Source organism: Rosa chinensis, chromosome 3 (assembly GCF_002994745.2).
Source record: "Rosa chinensis cultivar Old Blush chromosome 3, RchiOBHm-V2, whole genome shotgun sequence".
In the NCBI taxonomy this organism is placed as follows: Eukaryota; Viridiplantae; Streptophyta; class Magnoliopsida; order Rosales; family Rosaceae; genus Rosa; species Rosa chinensis.
The window spans coordinates 9,126,997-9,144,407 of NC_037090.1; the positions used below are offsets into that span (position 1 = coordinate 9,126,997).

At 40.1% G+C, this 17,411-nt stretch overlaps 1 protein-coding gene and 1 long non-coding RNA gene across 2 annotated transcripts; one reads left to right on the top strand and one right to left on the bottom strand.

The window, feature by feature from the left end:
• Positions 1-1,168: 1,168 nt before the first annotated feature.
• On the top strand, positions 1,169-2,869 carry LOC112193617 (short-chain dehydrogenase reductase 2a). The gene is made up of 2 exons (XM_024333823.2): positions 1,169-1,547; positions 1,836-2,869. The coding sequence occupies exons 1-2, from the start codon at positions 1,459-1,461 to the stop codon at positions 2,665-2,667; spliced, it is 921 nt and encodes a 306-aa protein (XP_024189591.1). The 5' UTR covers positions 1,169-1,458; the 3' UTR covers positions 2,668-2,869.
• Positions 2,870-7,953: 5,084 nt separating this feature from the next.
• On the bottom strand, positions 7,954-9,209 carry LOC112191308. Its single transcript, XR_005808931.1, has 4 exons — positions 9,049-9,209; positions 8,785-8,934; positions 8,502-8,565; positions 7,954-8,394 (listed from the first exon to the last, which is right to left on the bottom strand). It is a non-coding gene; the product is annotated as an uncharacterized LOC112191308 (long non-coding RNA).
• Positions 9,210-17,411: the final 8,202 nt, after the last annotated feature.

Sequence of the window (17,411 nt, forward strand, 5' to 3'; positions counted from 1 at the left end):
CAATTTGGGTGAAATGTCTGATTTATCCCTGCAATTAACGGAGGATTAACGGAATATAGACGGAAGTACCTTAATGATGTGGTTTTGGAAGTTCAGGTACCTATTTGATCATTTTAAAAGTACAGGTACCATTCAGTCCGGTCAGACATAGTTCAGACCCCACCTATGATAAAAACCCTAAAAGAAACAGAAGTTACACCTAGTATCCAGGAAATATATATGAAACTCCACATACGTTGTTATTGCCTGCTGTCTTTGCTAATTGGTAGAATCTAAATCTTCTTAGTTGAGTCACGAAATCTTCTGCGTGGTTTTACTTAAATCTTATGAAATCCAGTGGTACGTACTAGTTCGATCTGCAACCTTTTTATTAGCTATGCCAGAAACTAAATCTTTCTACTTAAATCTTATGAAATCCAGTAGTACGTACTAGTTCGATCTGCCTTAGCCAATCCAACAGCTGGCTACGTGTGAGTTCTGGGGGGTTCCTTCACCCGAATTATATGTGTCGGAAGCTAATATAATGTAAATGCAAATCTCCTACTTTGGCGGTAGTCGTATCCAAGGCAGTTCAAGGCTCAAAACCCATTTTTCTACTCTTAGTGGGTAACCCGCTCTGATATCATGATAAAGTAATATGAAATTCATATTCAAAATCAATTGACAATTGATAGAGTGACCCAAACCATTATAAACTCATAGACAAAGTCTCATTTTTCCCATGTGGGATGTATATATTTTCAATAGCTCTAGGATTTAGCTTTTCTTCTTTCGGTTCTGTTCTTCTGCCCAAGCTATAAACAATTTTGAAGGTAACGTCGATAATTATTAGCTCAATTTACACGGTGAAAGTTTCACCAGCCTTCTCAGAATTCTTCTTTGATTCGCAGACATGTTGTCTGAAGACTATTCCACTACACGTACCAGAGAGAAACATCTACCAATTAATTTACTAACATATACTAAGATTTGAAAGACTGCATTATTTACGTCTAAAAAAGCAGCTGCATATTGACCTAACCACGACTATTGAAATTTGACCAGGTTGTGTTAATGTACTTAGCTAATAGTACTATTTCAAAAACTATTCATCGACTAGTTGTACATGGTAATTCAGCTTTATATAAATAATGGCTAGCTAGCTGTAATTGATAGAGATTTATGTTTTCTGCTTGGTTCGTTTTTACAGATCTGCTAACCATTTTTTAGTCCCAAAGTAAAGCGAGGGCAAAAAAGAAGAGGTACACTTCCAGGGAAGTTACCTAGAAATAAGACCCTCTCATGGAACCCACTCACCCCATGCATATGTATGGCTCCTATATAAAACCCTTCCATTCCACATTCAACACCACATTATATCAATCCTAGCCTTTGCTAATCTCTCTCTCTCTCTCTCTCTCTCTCTCTCTCTCTCTCACACACATTTTGCTTAGCTATACTTGCTTTCTATCTGCAACCATGCCTGCCGTAATGCCTGAAACACCCCTTCATGGAATTCATGGATTGGGAAGGGACAACAGTACTACTACTCCTTCACATCCTAGAAGGTATACTTTGATTTCATTCTCATTTATATCTGATCATCAATCTTAAATTCTACAGCTTCCTACAATCCATGGAGCCTAGAATTTTGAAAATATTAAAAGGCGAAGTCTACTCTTTAATTCTACACTTAATTCTCAATTCAGTATATATATATCATGAAATTTCTTAGCAGTACCAAAGGTTAAAATAAGAGTGTCATTAGGATTACCATGCCACTGCAACAATGTACTGTGCTTTGTTTTGTTAATATTTAGAAACCAACTAAAAGTGTTATTTTTTACATAATTTAGGTTGGAGGGAAAAGTTGCTATAGTAACGGGCGGTGCACGAGGCATAGGAGAAGCAACAGCGAGGCTTTTCGCAAGGCACGGCGCCAAAGTAGTCATTGCCGATGTGGAGGACTCTATCGGCACAACCCTGGCCAATTCCTTAGGCCCTTCAGTCACCTTCGTTCACTGCGACGTCAGCCTTGAAGAAGACATCGAAAACCTAATCGAGTCCACCGTCTCCCGCTACGGCCAGCTCGACATTATGTTCAACAACGCCGGAATCCTCGGCAACCAATCCAAACACAAGAGCATCGTCAACTTCGACGTCGACGAGTTCGACCGCGTGATGCGCGTGAACGTGAGAGGCACTGCCTTGGGGATCAAGCATGCGGCGCGTGTGATGATCCCCAGGGGAGGAGGCTGCATTATTTCAACCGCGAGCGTCGCCGGAGTCGCTGGTGGGTTAGGGCCGCATGCCTACACAGCTTCCAAGCATGCCATTGTTGGGCTGACGAAGAACGCCGCCTGTGAACTAGGCCGGTATGGGATCAGAGTGAACTGTATTTCGCCTTTTGGAGTTGCCACGCCGATGCTGGTGAATGCGTGGAGGATGAGTGACGATGACGAAGAGGAAGAAGAGTGTATGGATTTTGGGATGCCTTGTGAGCAAGAGGTGGAGAAGATGGAAGATTTCGTGAGAGGGCTTGCGAATTTGAAAGGCCCGACTTTGAGGGCTAAGGACATAGCAGAGGCTGCTCTATATCTTGCTAGTGATGAGTCCAAGTATGTAAGTGGTCATAATCTGGTTGTGGATGGTGGAATTACTACCTCAAGAAATTGTGTTGGTTTGTAGTAGTTTTTAGCTTCTTCTTTTTCCCATGGAATGGTGCTAATCAAAATGTACATGCATAGAGCACCAAGAGGTTTGCCATTTGTGTTTGGGTTTGTAATAGTAATTAGGATTCATCTATCAATTCAATATCTATCCGGAATTAGTTTCACATGTAAATCTGATCTCTTGTTTGTCAATGTGGTTACTTGATTCATAGCTACAAGCTACGTGTCCTTGATTAAGAAATTAATTTATATGTAGCTTAATTCATTCTGTAAGGTGACTTACCCTTTTGAGCTTCAAAATCAAAACTTAATCCAATCATATAATCAGCTAGCTTATTCGTCAGTGTCAGTTCAAGTGAGTTTAGACTTGCGACTGCTGGTTCAAGTAGCATGGGATGAGTGAAGTGATGTAGAGGTTGCAAGTCTAAGCATTTCGAGTATTATTCTGCATTGAAAACATTAAAAAAGAGTATAAAACCAATCTTTTTTTTTTAATAAAAAAAAAAACCAATCTTCTTATTGACACTTAATTTTTGATTGGATAATTAAGTTCTTGTAGTAATTAATTGAATTTGAGTGAAATACATATATTGGTAAACTTCTTTATAATTATTCTCAATAGTCAGCGTGTAGGTGTAAATTTCTTGCACGAGTCGTGAGTGAACTCTTGAATGAATATCTCAATATCCTTGTTGAGTAACTTGTTTTTATTGATCCGAGTCAGCTCAACAATCTTGCTACTAGCGCAAAGTGAATTTTGTGAATCACAAATTCACTTATTCACAATAGGTACATTAAGAATAGAATAGTACTAATTGTCTCTTAATGGAATAGAGCTTGCTTATACAGTAAGCACCAGGCATCCTTTAGCTTTACTTTTGGGATTCGATTCATTAGAATAGGAAGCATTATTCCAAAGAGAAAGGAGTAATTAATTAATTAAAGGGGAAGATGAATAGTGTCTCAAATTAAAAAGCTGGCGCGGTCCTGGACTCCTGGTTTTGACATCTAAAATTCTAAATAAGAGCTGCGCATTTGACCCATGAACCAATAACAACCCCCCACGCAGATAAAAAAAATTCAGAGCTGTAGATCTTGAGAAGCAAGTCGGAGAAAAACGACGCTTATGACAGCCTACAAATTTGGACATAGTACAAGGGCACTATAATATATTAGTCTCCTAAATATGATCAACGCAAAGTTTTCCACGTTTAATAATTGATTAAGAATGAGTCAGACCTTGGTGTTTCTTATTTCTTCTCTATCTGCCGACTAGTTTACTAGTTTGTTATAAGAAGTAAACGATCAATGAAAAATAAATTGCATTCTTATGGTCATAATAACTGGAATCCTTTAATCCACAAAAAGGGTTATAGGTCTGAATTTTGAAAGTTATTAGGTTGTGGTAATCTATTGAATCTCAACGGTCATTTTGTGGTTTGCTAGCTATCATTGTGGGATCTGTAATTTCACAAAACTTATAGTGCATATTGCGACTTCATCGAAATAAACAAATTAAAATACATGCTTACATTCTAGTGCTTGATATGAAGGCTTATTTACAAGCCCCAAGTCCCAAGTGAACAGAAAATATTCTCATATTTTTAATAAATTTTGTATTAGAAGTTCATAATGTAGCAAAGACTTTATTTAATGATGTTTTTACATTGTTGTAATTTAGGGTTAAGTCTAAAATGATTGCAGCATGAGTTTTAGAATCATATTTTTAAGTACTTTTAGGGCACGTTTACTTACTTGGAATGAAATGGAATGATTACAGAGTAAAAACACACATGTGTTTACTAACACATAAAGGAATTGGAATGATTCAGGGTAAAAGAATTCATGTGTTTACTAACACATGAAGGAATCAGAATAAGTGTAGGTCTCACTTATTTATCATGAATCGATTTTTGAATATTCAGAAATTTGATTACGAAGGGAGTAGATGAGTTTATGAATCAATCATCCGAAATCAATACCGATTCATTTCTTCTCCCATTCCATTTATCTCCAATTCATGATTGTTTTCCATTCCAAATAAGTAAACGTGTCATAAAATATTTAAAACTCAGAGAGACAATAAATAAGATTAAAAAAACAAAAACAAAAAACACATTTTTATCATATACACCACTCAAACAATTCTATTTCAGATTCATTTTGCTGCCATCCACGTGCAGGTTACAAAAGGAGTTGTCCACCCCATGCCATATCCATGTACAAGTAGCCATTTCAGAAAGAAAATAATGCTCACTTGCCTCTCAAATAATCTCAACTTGCATGCTTCGGGTTTGTAGAGAAATTAATTGTTAAGAAATGGCCGAAAGAGACTGTGAACAGCTCGATCAAACTTTGGAATTGAACATGGCTATCAGATAGAAATCAGAATCCATAAATAGCTAGCTTTAGGCTTTAGCTGTAGACTTGAAGCTGGCTCAAACCGTGAAACACTGCTAGTCTACTACTGAGCTGTAAGTTTCTGTCTGCTTCTAAAGTTCAACTTCCAAGGACTTTATATTAAATTAAACTGCTGGGCTTCCCCTCTCATTTTTTTTCTTTTGTTTTCTTTTCTCAAAGATAAAAGCCATGCTAGATTTTTCAATTTATGGGCTGTAATGAGTGAAAGACTTGTACAAACCGGTGAATTTTTCCTGCAACTTCAAGATGAGGTTGTTGGAGTTAACAATTTTGTACAACTTCCTTTTGATATATATTAATTTTGGTCAGATCAATCAAATAGTTGACAGCCTAGTTGGCAAGGAGACTATAAAGCATAGACCCTAATTACAAAAGTAGAATGTCCTTTGTCTTCATATCTTACTAATTCAGTACAACAAGTAATATCCACGTTTCCCGTTCCCACAGTAAGTTTGGTCCTTGTGAATTCTTTTTTTTGTTCTTTTTTCTTTAAGAATCATGCATTTAGGACTGAAATCACGGGGCACAGCCAAGCAGGAATCCTCAAAGGGGTTGAGACCCAGTAGAGGTGCCTGCCAAGGCTCAAATGGGTTGCTGCTGCAGGATCACAATTTCGATTTGGGGACCCTTCATTTTAACCTCTTTTGAAGGTGTTGAAGAAGTTAATTTGATGTGGTAGGAGTAGAACAAGAGTGTAGCCAGGATCAAACGTCAACTCAACTAGGGTACATTGAAGCGTGAACTTGCTCAGTACGCTTAGGTTGTGTTTGTTTCATAAGACTATGAAACCCAACCTTAATTTCTATAGGAGTCCAGGACTACTATAACTTGGCTTAAGCTAGATTAGTACCTGATTCACGTTTGGTGCTGAGTGGGACTAAGTAGCAGACCAACATGGTGTCCCCGAACGATGGCCTCCAACTCCAAGTAGCTGCTGTGCTCTCTCTCTTTCTCCAATTTCTCTCAAACTGGGCACGTTTAGTGGGGATGTCATTCAGCATTTCTCTAGCTCTAACCACATGAAAGCAAACTGCCCGATAATTAATGGTAGAACTCAATTTAACAGACACCATTAGCATTAAATTTTCTCTCCAGCTGCCAATTTTCTTCTCTGTTCATGCTCAGCTACCTTGTAGTCTACAACTTCACGAAATAGGGTTGGGTCAAGCACACAATTCTCACTCCCATAAACAGCAGCCTGGACACTAGCCATCATTCTGAAGCCTTCTCCGAAATCTCGGTGAAGTTCCGACGCCTGGAAATGTTGCGGCAATAGAGGGAGGAAGAAGAAGAGGCCTCTGGTTTTGGGATTACTGTTTGGTGAGGAAAGTGAGATCTGCCCAGTGGCCATTCTGAAATGAAAATGGGGGGAGAGAGAAAGCCGATGATTATAGAACCCAGATGATGAGAGAATGAGGATGATGAGAGAATGATGAACAACGCAGAGTAGAAGGAGGCTTGCACAATCCCATGGTTTTTGGTGGGTTTGTGGTAGAAGGTGTTGGGGCTACTGTTGGGACTGTGGAGTTTCATTAAAAATAATCCTCCTTGCTGCCAAACATGGGATAACTGGAATTAGACTACATAAGGATGTCCAATCCCATCCAATCCCATGTAACAAACACCACCTTAAAGTACTCGGTTTCTCTGAAGAGACACACATCCCTTCTTTAGGCTTACGTACACTAGTAACTCGTAGACTTCTCAACTCTAATTATAGCAAGTTCACCCATAGTCAAGAAAAGGCAAAGTCGAGAAGTCAAGAATTCGACCGGTCAAGTTACTATTCACTGCCACTGGACATGGGTTTGCACCGGTTGTTTTTCTTGACCGGTCAAGACTGTTCATTATTATATTTTTTAACTGTTCATTGAAAACAATTTTTTTGGGTGTGAAATGTTAGAAAAAATTGTAGGGGGGTCTCGAAAATCGACTTTTTACACATACATAATTTGGGAAGACTTCCTTCATGAAAGTTATAGAGATCGTCGATACGAGTTCGTGCATATGTGGAATGCAAAAATCGGAGTTCATATGAATTAGTTATAAATTTTTGAAAATTTGAAAATTTTCTATAAATAGCAAAAAATTCTGGTCCTTTTTCGTAAGGACAGATTTTTCTGCTTTTCTTCACTTTCACCCCTAAAACTCTCTCTTCTCTCTCCCCAGCCGAGCTGGAAGCCCTCACCCCCAGTCAAGAATTTAGTCATTTGCTTGCCCGTTTCTTTGGCCTTGGTCATGAAAAGGCAAGGCTTGCCTGGTCAAAGATGGACCGATGGAAGCAACAAAATGACTTTGGCCGGTCAACACATCATCATTCCCCCAATTTGCTCGGGCAAAGTGCAACCGCTGCACTTGCTCTTACTCTAGTTCCAAGTTATCCAAGAGTTTTCTACAACAAGAAAACCAAAATGGAACCCAAAATACTTTACAAAGTGCATTCCACATAGGAAGCATGATCACATCGTACAAATCAAGATCTGGTACTAAGTAATTCCACAAATTATCTTGCTTCACATTTTGGTTTTCTTGCTGTGAGAGAACTCTTGGTGACTTTTTGAGTTGCGGGGTGACAAATCATGATTTCTTTGTATTCCATGAGATTTCTATTTTTTTTATCGCATAATTTAGATAAGCTAGAAAAGTAGTTAGTTTTAGAAACAATTTCCAAATACCTTTAGAGCTGATATTTAAGCTTGGTGCTTTAAGTTGGTCTTTCTCCACTGTTCTTTTCGTTTCAAGCTTAGCGATAGCATTCCATCATGGAATGATGGAAGGAGTAGGCTGGAATGAACCAAAACATTTGTAGACCAAAGGGGCCCCACTGACATAGCTCGTTTTCATCCACATATACTGCTGAAAAAAATTTGACTGTCACTACTAGAATTATGGGCAATAGCCACATACACTATTGGTGACATATTTGGGCAAATGCCACACATGTACGTGTCTATCATCCATTGCCACGATGCAGCCACTTTCTTTCATGTCAGTGCCCTGTGGAGGGGTTGCTTTCTCCTTAATTGTCTCATTTTGTTGTGTGTGGCTTCTTCTGACATGGTGGGGACCATGGGTAGGAATCAGAGTTTCGATTGCTTCTATTTTATTTTTTTTGTTTTTGGTCAACGATCGCGTCTATTCATGGTCCAGTACTGAGTCCTCAGTCCTCTTGCTTCTTTGTAGTTCCGAAATTGAAATTGATTAGATTCTTGATATTATTCATTTTATCTCATCTTTCTGGGGATGGATGGCTTAATCAAGTTGGTGAGTACAAGGGAAAGCAAGAAGAGCAGCTTCAATTTGCAATTGATTTGGCCGAAATCTGAAAGCAGAGGCAATCCATGTTTAAAGCTTGAATCTTTTGAGTGTCAAAGTCCATAATTGAAGTTAGTGTTGAAGAAACAAACAAGGAACAGAACCAAACTATACCAGGATCTCAATGATGATCTTCTTGGGTTTAATCGCTGCCATGGTTTCAGCCTCCTACTCAGTGCTGAAATTGGGGATCTTGGATTAGAGATGATAGGCACAGAGTCACAGACCCATACAAAATTCAATAGGGATCTTGGATTAGAGATGATAGGCACAAAGTCACAGACCCATACAAAATTCAATCAAAAAGCCATAGACAACAAAAATCATCCAATTTTTCTCCCACATCTATCGAATGAGCCTTCAAAGAAAATTAAAATAATAAAAACCAAAATGGTACCTGTTTGTGTTATCCACAGGAGCTTCATCCCAGGTCTTAGGTTCAAGCACGACGAACGAGTTGTAATGGCTTATAGCTTTTTCATCCCAGGTGATTCGCAACCTCGCTCTCCACGAACACAGTCTGAAATCTCTTCAATCTCTGCAACCCCTTAATGCAAAGAAAAACCACAATCGCATCAGAAATCACAACCCCTACTTCGAAAATAGAAATTAGGTGAAATTGATAGACCAGAGTTGAATAGATTGGGGATCTAGTCCCTACAATTCAGACTGTCCAGGGTAATCGATCATGGTGAATTTGGAGCAGTAAGACCAGATAGAGAGAGGTAGAGAGAGACCAGAAAAAGAGATAAGTTTTTTTTTCTGAGAAGAAGATGAAAGAGAGAGAGAGTCTGAGATTCAAATTAAAGGTGTGGAGCACAATTTATGATGTGATCGAAGAGGAAAAGGAAAGGATAAAATATTCCATAAAATTAGCTTTCACAGAAAAGAAAAGTTAAACAAGTATTAAATATTGGTTTGAATATAAATAAATAATATTTATTTAATCAGCCTCCCACGCTTTGTGCTTATAAGTGGAGATATAGACCAATATACAGTGGGTATGAGCTCCATATCCTCGGTTTTACAAATTTGTGGCAATACATGTGTGGCCTTTGCCCACATTTGTAGTGGTGTGTGAAATCTCCGTTAACGTAATTCCATTGCCGTCATGGTGAAATGAGTTGGGCAATTACTACTTTTGCAAGCTTGGAAGAGTTCAAGAGTATCAGCTGGTTTGTGAAAACTGAAAAGCATGGACACACACACTCTCTCTCCATTCATCAATAATCAAAGCTCCGGTTTTCATTCCCCTCAAGAACTGATTCCTCGATTCTCATCATTACTCTCTCTATCGCTAAAGATCTGAACTAATTCAAGGCTTCTCGATCCCTATCTCCAACGTTTGGAAGACGAGGACATTTCAAATTTTGCCAATGTTTCTTTTGCCTGCTTTATCTGCTCATACTTATTTAGCGTATATGAACTTCACAAGGATGCCTGAGTGTCTTAAACTTTCCAATTTCCAGAATGAAAAAAAGTGGGTAGGCTTTCTTTCTTCTCCAATTGTTTGAGAAAAGAATTAGGAAGTTATTTGATTATCATCGTCGGAGAAACTCAGGCACCACGTATCCGTAATTTTAATGTTCTCGGATTTTGTAACAACCCAGACTAAAGAGAAGATAAAGTTTTGATTGAGAGAGAGTGGTATTAGAGACGCACGCGGTGGTCGTTTGAGAGAGAGGGAGACTTGACTGGGTTTTGGATTGAGAGAGAGGCAGATGAGTTATTTGCACCCAACAACAACCCATTAATTTGAATTTGTTTTAGGGAATCAGAAATTGAGAGATAATCGCTGTGTATTCTCATTGATAATAGAGGTCTCTTTATATAGAGGATTACAATGCATAGAATCTCAATCATACAAGGAAAGTAATTCTACATTGATTAGGATTCTAGATTCTTCTAATTAAATCTTATTACCACTAGGTCAAGTAACCTAGAGTTTGGGCTAAACATAAATTAGGTTTTTCTTGAACACTCCCCCTTGTGTTGCCCAAACGCGGTGCTTCTCTTGTTGCCTTGTTAAAAACCTTGCCGAGTAACAAAAACCCAGTGGGACAAAAATAACCTCGGTCGAAGGGGAAAAAGAGCACAACACACCCTTCACGACATCTCCCCCTGATGTCTGCGTCTCCCCCTGATGACTACGATCATGGGAGTTCAGATAATTTCCGCAAGCCAATTCTTGCCACATGTTTCTCGAACGTGGACTTGGGCAATGACTTAGTAAACAAGTCTGCCTTACTGTCCTCAGATTGAATCTAGTTCACTTTGACCTCGAGAAGAGTCTATTGTTGCTGATTGTGCATGGTGTTATCGCTTTTGATGTAGCCTTGCCTCATTTGTTCAAAACAAGCAGCATTATCCTAAATGCTCGTAGGCTCATCTGTGGTAGACTTCAAACCACAATTGTTTGAACATGCGTAATTATGAATCCAATCCATATTCATTCACGAACCACTTCATGAAGAGCAATGATCTCTGCATTATTCGAAGATATAGCGACTAGGGTCTATTCTGTAGACTTCCAAGATGTCACTGTTTTTTCCCATGGTGAACGCTTAACCGGATTGGGAATGACCTTTGTGTGGGTCAGAGAGATACCCAACATCAGCAAAACCTTCCAAAACACATGTCGTTTTGGGATGGGGATAGTGGACGCAAGCCAGGGTTGGCGGCGTACCTGGTGTGTGATGGGTCCGAATCCATCATCTCTTTGTAGGGATAGAACAAGCCCATATCACTTATACATCTCAAGTATCGAAAGATATCTTTTACACCAATCCAATGGCGTCGCGTTGGCGCAGTGCTATATCTAGCTAACAAGTTCAAAACATATGAGATGTCCGGTCTTGTGCATTGGGATAAGTACAATAATGCGCCTATTGTACTAAGTAAGGCACTTCTGCCTCTAGCACATCTTTGTCATCATCCTTTCGACGAAGAGGATCCTTTTCAGGATCAAGACTACGGACGATCATGGGGGTGCTTGAAGGCTTGACCTTGTCAAAATGCCTAAACTTCTATCGACACGATGCTCAAGTTCCAAACCGAGACAAAATCGTGTTTTCCCAAAATCCTTCATCTCAAACTCGGATTCAAGTGTTCAGAGGTTTCCCTTAACTCTTTAAGGGCTTCTAATGAAGATCATGTCCAACATGAACCGCAATAGAATCTGAAACTTGTCATAGAAACGCGTGGGCATATCCCTTCCCAATCAAGTAGTCACTTTAGTGAACGTTTCAACCTCTTTGTAAACGCGCTCCATGGTCTAGAGCCACTTGACTTGGGTAAATGAAGTTCGCCATGAACCTTCATGTATATTCCGTATCTAGATCCCTATAGAGATACGTAGTGACCACATTTGTAAGCTGCATGTTCAGTTATTCGGAAACTACCAAACTGACAGGGTAGTGGAGTGCAAGGAAATCCATTACGAGAGAATATGTCTCATCGTAGTCGATTCCAGGGCGTTTTGTGAGAAGCCTTGCGCCATAAAGCGAGATTGCCATCTCTTTTTCTCATCACGCTTTCTAACGAAGACCCATTAGTCAACAGGTTTTATGTTAGGAAGTGTTGGCATCTCTAGCTCCAAAACCTTCCTCTTCGTTAGAGAATCCATCTTAACCTGGATCGCATCTTTCCATTTAGGCCAAAAACTCTCTACATTGGTATTCATTCATCAACGGAGCGTGGTTCCATATCATCTGACTCAACAAACTCATGAGCAACGAAATGCGCAACTACATCATCAATTATGATGGAGTTTTTATCCCACGTCTCATGTACACTAGTGTAAGTTTCATAGAGCTCTATATTCTCAGGAATAGGTTCTGATATTGAGGCGTCCCCTAACGGTAGCCATAACCCAGAAGATACTCATGAGACTCATTTTGAGTATTGATGATCAAAGGATTGGAATGTGCCAAAGTATCCTTCAAACCCACGGGCCTCCCACGCATCCTAGTTGGGGCCATGGCCTGTAACGCCAGAGTGCCACTCTCTTTGGCATTGGCGCCATGCCTACCTCCGTGTAGGGTGGCGCTACGTCCTCTCGTAGGGATGTCCTTCCTTGCAGGCATGTTTGCAACATATTTGTGTGATCTCGTCACTTTAATAGGGATCAAGATGAGACATAGTGGGGACAGACCACGACAAATCCTGTCGTTCCTGTTGAACATCTGTGTTCTTATCTCCCCCTAACGACGGGAAGACTGTCTCATCAAAGTGACAACCCTCAAATCTAGCGGTAATGAGATCGCCTTGCAAGGGCATTAAGTGGCGGACGATTGTTGGAGTCTCAAATCCAACGTAGTTGCTTATTCGTCTGTAAAGACCCATCATAGAGCGCTGTGGTGGCGCAATTGGCTCATAAATGGCTCACTCAAATGTGTGTACCCAGTCACTAGCTGTAACGCATAGGTATATTGAGTGGCGGTAGGTCGTAGACGAATTAGCATAGCTGCATGCGATATTGCATCACCCCAAGCAGATGTAAGAAGATTGGTGCGCATTACCAATATTCAGAATACCATCGTAGTCGTTTCCGAGAGACCAATTGGGTGTGTACATGGAAATGTGATGTCCAACATCAAGCCCATTGCAATATCCATCGAAAGTCTTTCGATGTAAACTCTCTACCATAGTCAAATCCAATTGACTGAATAGGATGATCTGGGGAGTGAGCCAGTTGTCATATGATATGTGCTAGGAGTGTAGCATAAGCAGCATTTATAGGTGGACAATGGCACAACACGTGACCGGCGTGTTTGCGTGTCAACCAACATCACAAAATATTTAAGCGTCCGCAAGTTGGTTGAATTAATCCACAAAATCCCTACGGATTCTTTGTAAGAACAGAATGACTATTGTCATATACTTTGCATAGGATGGTCTCAATCCTAGTTTCCCTAAGGAACGGGCTTTGTAAAATGAGCGAGAGGCCTTAGAAGCAACCATTAAGTATTTTGGTTAGGCCTGAGCGTTCGAAACGCTATGTGAAGCAAGTTGGTGATTGCAACATCACCTGGGGTGCCATCACCATGATGGACGCTATCCATGGCGTGATGGATATGGACTACGCCAGCCCTAGGCTAATGGTGGACGGCGGCGGTGCCCTAGGCAACAGCGTCGGTCACACTTAGTCTAGGAATCAACTTTTGATTCATTGTTCATTTCGCTCGAAAGAAATGATGTCCATGTGAAGTTTTTGTAGACGGATCATCATATTATGACTAGAATGATCTATCATGTCGTGACAAAGCCAATATGTGTCTAAATCCAAGAGATCTTCTCTCATAACTTTATTGGATTAATAGTGACATAGAATCCACTAGATAGACACATAAACTTCTCTAAGATGCGTCTGTGTTCGTAATCATTAGAGGTAATGCAAAGGAACTCATTTTCGTTCTCTACATGCATGTTCGCATGGAATTCGTTGGCTATTCATAGGGTACGATTTACCCTAAGAGCGTAGAGAGTTTCTGCGACAGCAGTAATCAAGGTGCCATTTGGCAAGTGGAACTTGGGCTATTCCATGTCCTTGAATTAATATTGGTGGCCCAGCCATCGTAGTCACAAAGTAATATGCTCAAAATCAAAATTGAGTCATAATGAAAAGAACTCGAAATTTTATTCATAAGCCAACGGCGTACATCATTGTTTCTTTGATCAAAGAAAATCTAATCCAATAAAAAGTAATATGGCAATCGCCTACATCTCTTGAAAAATAAAATCTTAAACAGAATTGGCAATCTATTGTTATCAGCCAGATTTTTAGTCTTCAACCCTTCACTCTAGATTATCTTCTTGATCTTCTTGTTCCACATAGTGAGCTTCTCTTGCTTCACAATATGCTTTGTAGGCGGTGACAAGTTCTTCACGAGCTCTACAAATGTGTGCCCAATGATCAGACACTCCACATCGAGAACATACATCTCTTTGCTCGAACTCCATTGATTGAGGCACTTTGAAAGCGTCATTTAGATGGCTCTTAGTGTTGGTGGCACCACCAACATGACCAGAGGTGTTGCCTCCCTCTCTCTTTCCACGTTTACCTCTTTGGTTTCTTGTTCGCCTATTTTGGCGGTTACCTTCTCAAGTAGAGCGATTATATGGATCATAATGTCCAAAAGTATACCTAAGATTAGGGTTTCGCTCTTGGCGCCCTCTCTTAGAGGTGCGACTATAATTGGATTCCCGAATATGTTCTGTTTCTACGGATCTCAAATTATAGTTCTTCACAAGGATATTATCATGATTTTCAGCGACATTCATAGCTTCAATGAGCTCATGAAACCTTGTGATCCGTCTTGCATTTACATCGATTTGATAGTTCTTAGCAACCATCAATGCAGAGACGGGGAAGGTAGAGAGAGTCTTCTCAATCAACATCGCATTTGTGATCTTTTTATCACAGAATTCCATTAAGGATTTAATGCGAAGTGCTTCCAAGTTATAGTCAAGAACAGTCTTGAAATCACAGAAGCGGAGGCTATGCCATCTCACTTCTAGGTCAGGAAGCAAGGAGTCACAGACGTTGCCAAATATTTCTTCGAGTGAGACCCACAACCTTCTGGGGTCTTCTTCATTCATATACTCGTACTGGAGCGAATCATCCATATGACGAGTCATTAGGATGATGGCTTTCGCCTTATTTACCTCTAAGGCTGCTCTATTTGCCTCCAAAGCTTGAGCTTGCTCAACAGTTATCACGTCCTGGCTAGGCTCGAGAATCATATCCAAGATTCCATCGGCCTTGAGATGCTGGTGGATATCACGAACCCATCTGTGATATTCAGAGCCAGTTGTTCCCAATGGAGCAAAGTCCAATTTGTTCAGGCTACTCATCCTGAAAGAGAACAAGAAATTAGGGTTAGTTTCGGAGCGAAGTAGGCTACCACGAAAACATATGAAATTTCTAAGCGTAATCGCTTCCAAGAAATTAGGAATTTCCGAGCGTAGTCGCTTCCAAGAAATTCGATTCCAAGAGATATTGGATTAGATCGAAACAATGATGTAAGTGGTCGATCATAAATTCTCTACAAACTCTAAGTTTGGAGATCTCAACAAGCTCTAAGCTTGGAGATCTCACAAGCTCTAAGCTTGGAGTGAGCACGAACCCCCACAGTTCGGCTTAATTTGGTCTCCCCTATAATGAAGAAAGGGGGGTAGAAGAATGGAGGTTGCAAGTCCCCGAGAAAAAGAAGAGAAATTGAAAAAAAAAACTGAAAAACAGGAACTTTTAGTAAACCATACCTCTTAGGATTGCGGATCGCATTCGATCCTCATTGTAGGATTGCAAACAAGCTTCAGTTCTAGGCGAATCAAACTTGTTGAAATTCGGAGCAGATTCGCTTCTAAACAGCTCCCACTTCGATTGGTGTACAGGTCACAAAATGTCTCCAATATGGCTGAAATTTGGAAATCAGAAAGAAGAGACCGAGGAGAACAACTTTGATGAAGGAAGAATTTTGATCTGAAAATCCGAAATAGAAGTTTCGGGGCTTGCAAACTGACTGATATGCACAGGAACGAGCATGCTGAACAGCTCCCACCTTGAATACTGTACAGATCTCAAAACGACTCCAATAGGGATGAAATTTTGAGGTCAGATAGAGGAGATAGAGATGAACAACTTTGATGAATAAAGTATTTTGATCAGAGGTCCTGAACAAGACGTTTTGGGGCGTGCAAGCAGGCTGATCTGCACAAGAACGAGCGAGCTGCTATGCTGCATGGGCAGTAGGTGGCACATGGGTGCGCAAGGGCTGCAGGGGCAGCTTAAGGCATGGCTAGCAACTAGCAAGGGCTAGGAGCTTGCGGCTGTTTTGGTGAGAAGAGTTTTAGTTTTTAGGGCTAGGGTTAGGGCTCGTGCTGATAACGTGTTTTAGGGAATCAGAAATTGAGAGATAATCGCTGTGTATTCTCATTGATAATAGGGGCCTCTTTATATAGAGGATTACAATGCATAGAATCTCAATCATACAAGGAAAGTAATTCTACATTGATTAGGATTCTAGATCATTCTAATTAAATCCTATTACCACTAGGTCAAGTAACCTAGAGTTTGGGCTAAACATAAATTAGGTTTTCCTTGAACAGAATTGAATTATTGTTGGATAAGTAGAGGAATAAGTGAAGCGCTTGGCTATGGTAGCCAAGTCCGATGAAAACCCGCTCTCCTCCTTGATGCTGATGCCTTTTTCCTTCTTCCCCCTCCAGTAACAACACGAATAACAGTTTCATTTTCCTTGTCCTATGCGCGTTGACTTGGTCAATCTCATGGCTAAACTGACGGCATCTGTTGGTCTACAAATCTTTTGGTTCATTGCAGACCCTTCCCAATATAGGATGCTTGAGCAAAGAATAATAAAGATTCAAAATGTGGCTTGTTTCCCCGTAATTTTAACCATCATATTAGTACTCATTAGCAAGAAATCTAACCACCATATTTGCATATCGAACTTGCTACTTTGGGGCAAGTTTTGACATTTCGGTGGTGCACACATAAGAAGACATTTCTTTGGCGAAACCGATGCCGACTGAGCCCAAAATTGGGATCCCATTTTGGACCATTCATATATGAATGCAGTCTGTACAAGGTTGTTAGAAGAATTTAGTTTTGGATCAGTGCTACCATTCTGGACCAGAGGCAGTACTCTATGATCCATCTCGATCATCATGCACAATCTAAAGTAAACATCGGAATGGGGTTGATTTTGTTGCTTTGCTATCTCAAATCTCAAAGCCACACATTTACTAGTACATTCACTGTGTGAACTGTAAAGCAATATTGTGTTGGCGCTTAATGACCAAGAAATACAGGAACAATGTTTTGCCCAGAGGAAAATCCTCGGCCTCTATAGCAGGAAAAGTACGATAGTCTTTACACCGATGCCGACTTGTTTGGCTTTGGACTTAAATTTGATGTGTCCCATTGAATCCTGCTGTACGTGTCAGTTCTACTGGTTCTGAGATTTCTGACCCCATCATGTCATTTCAAATTTTCAACTTAAC

Bases quoted from the DNA above. Each gene is read 5' to 3' on its own strand.
- LOC112193617 (XM_024333823.2), top strand. From the start codon at position 1,459: ATGCCTGCCGTAATGCCTGAAACACCCCTTCATGGAATTCATGGATTG. The intron at 1,548-1,835 runs GTATACTTTGAT...TACATAATTTAG, and splicing joins ACTCCTTCACATCCTAGAAG to GTTGGAGGGAAAAGTTGCTA.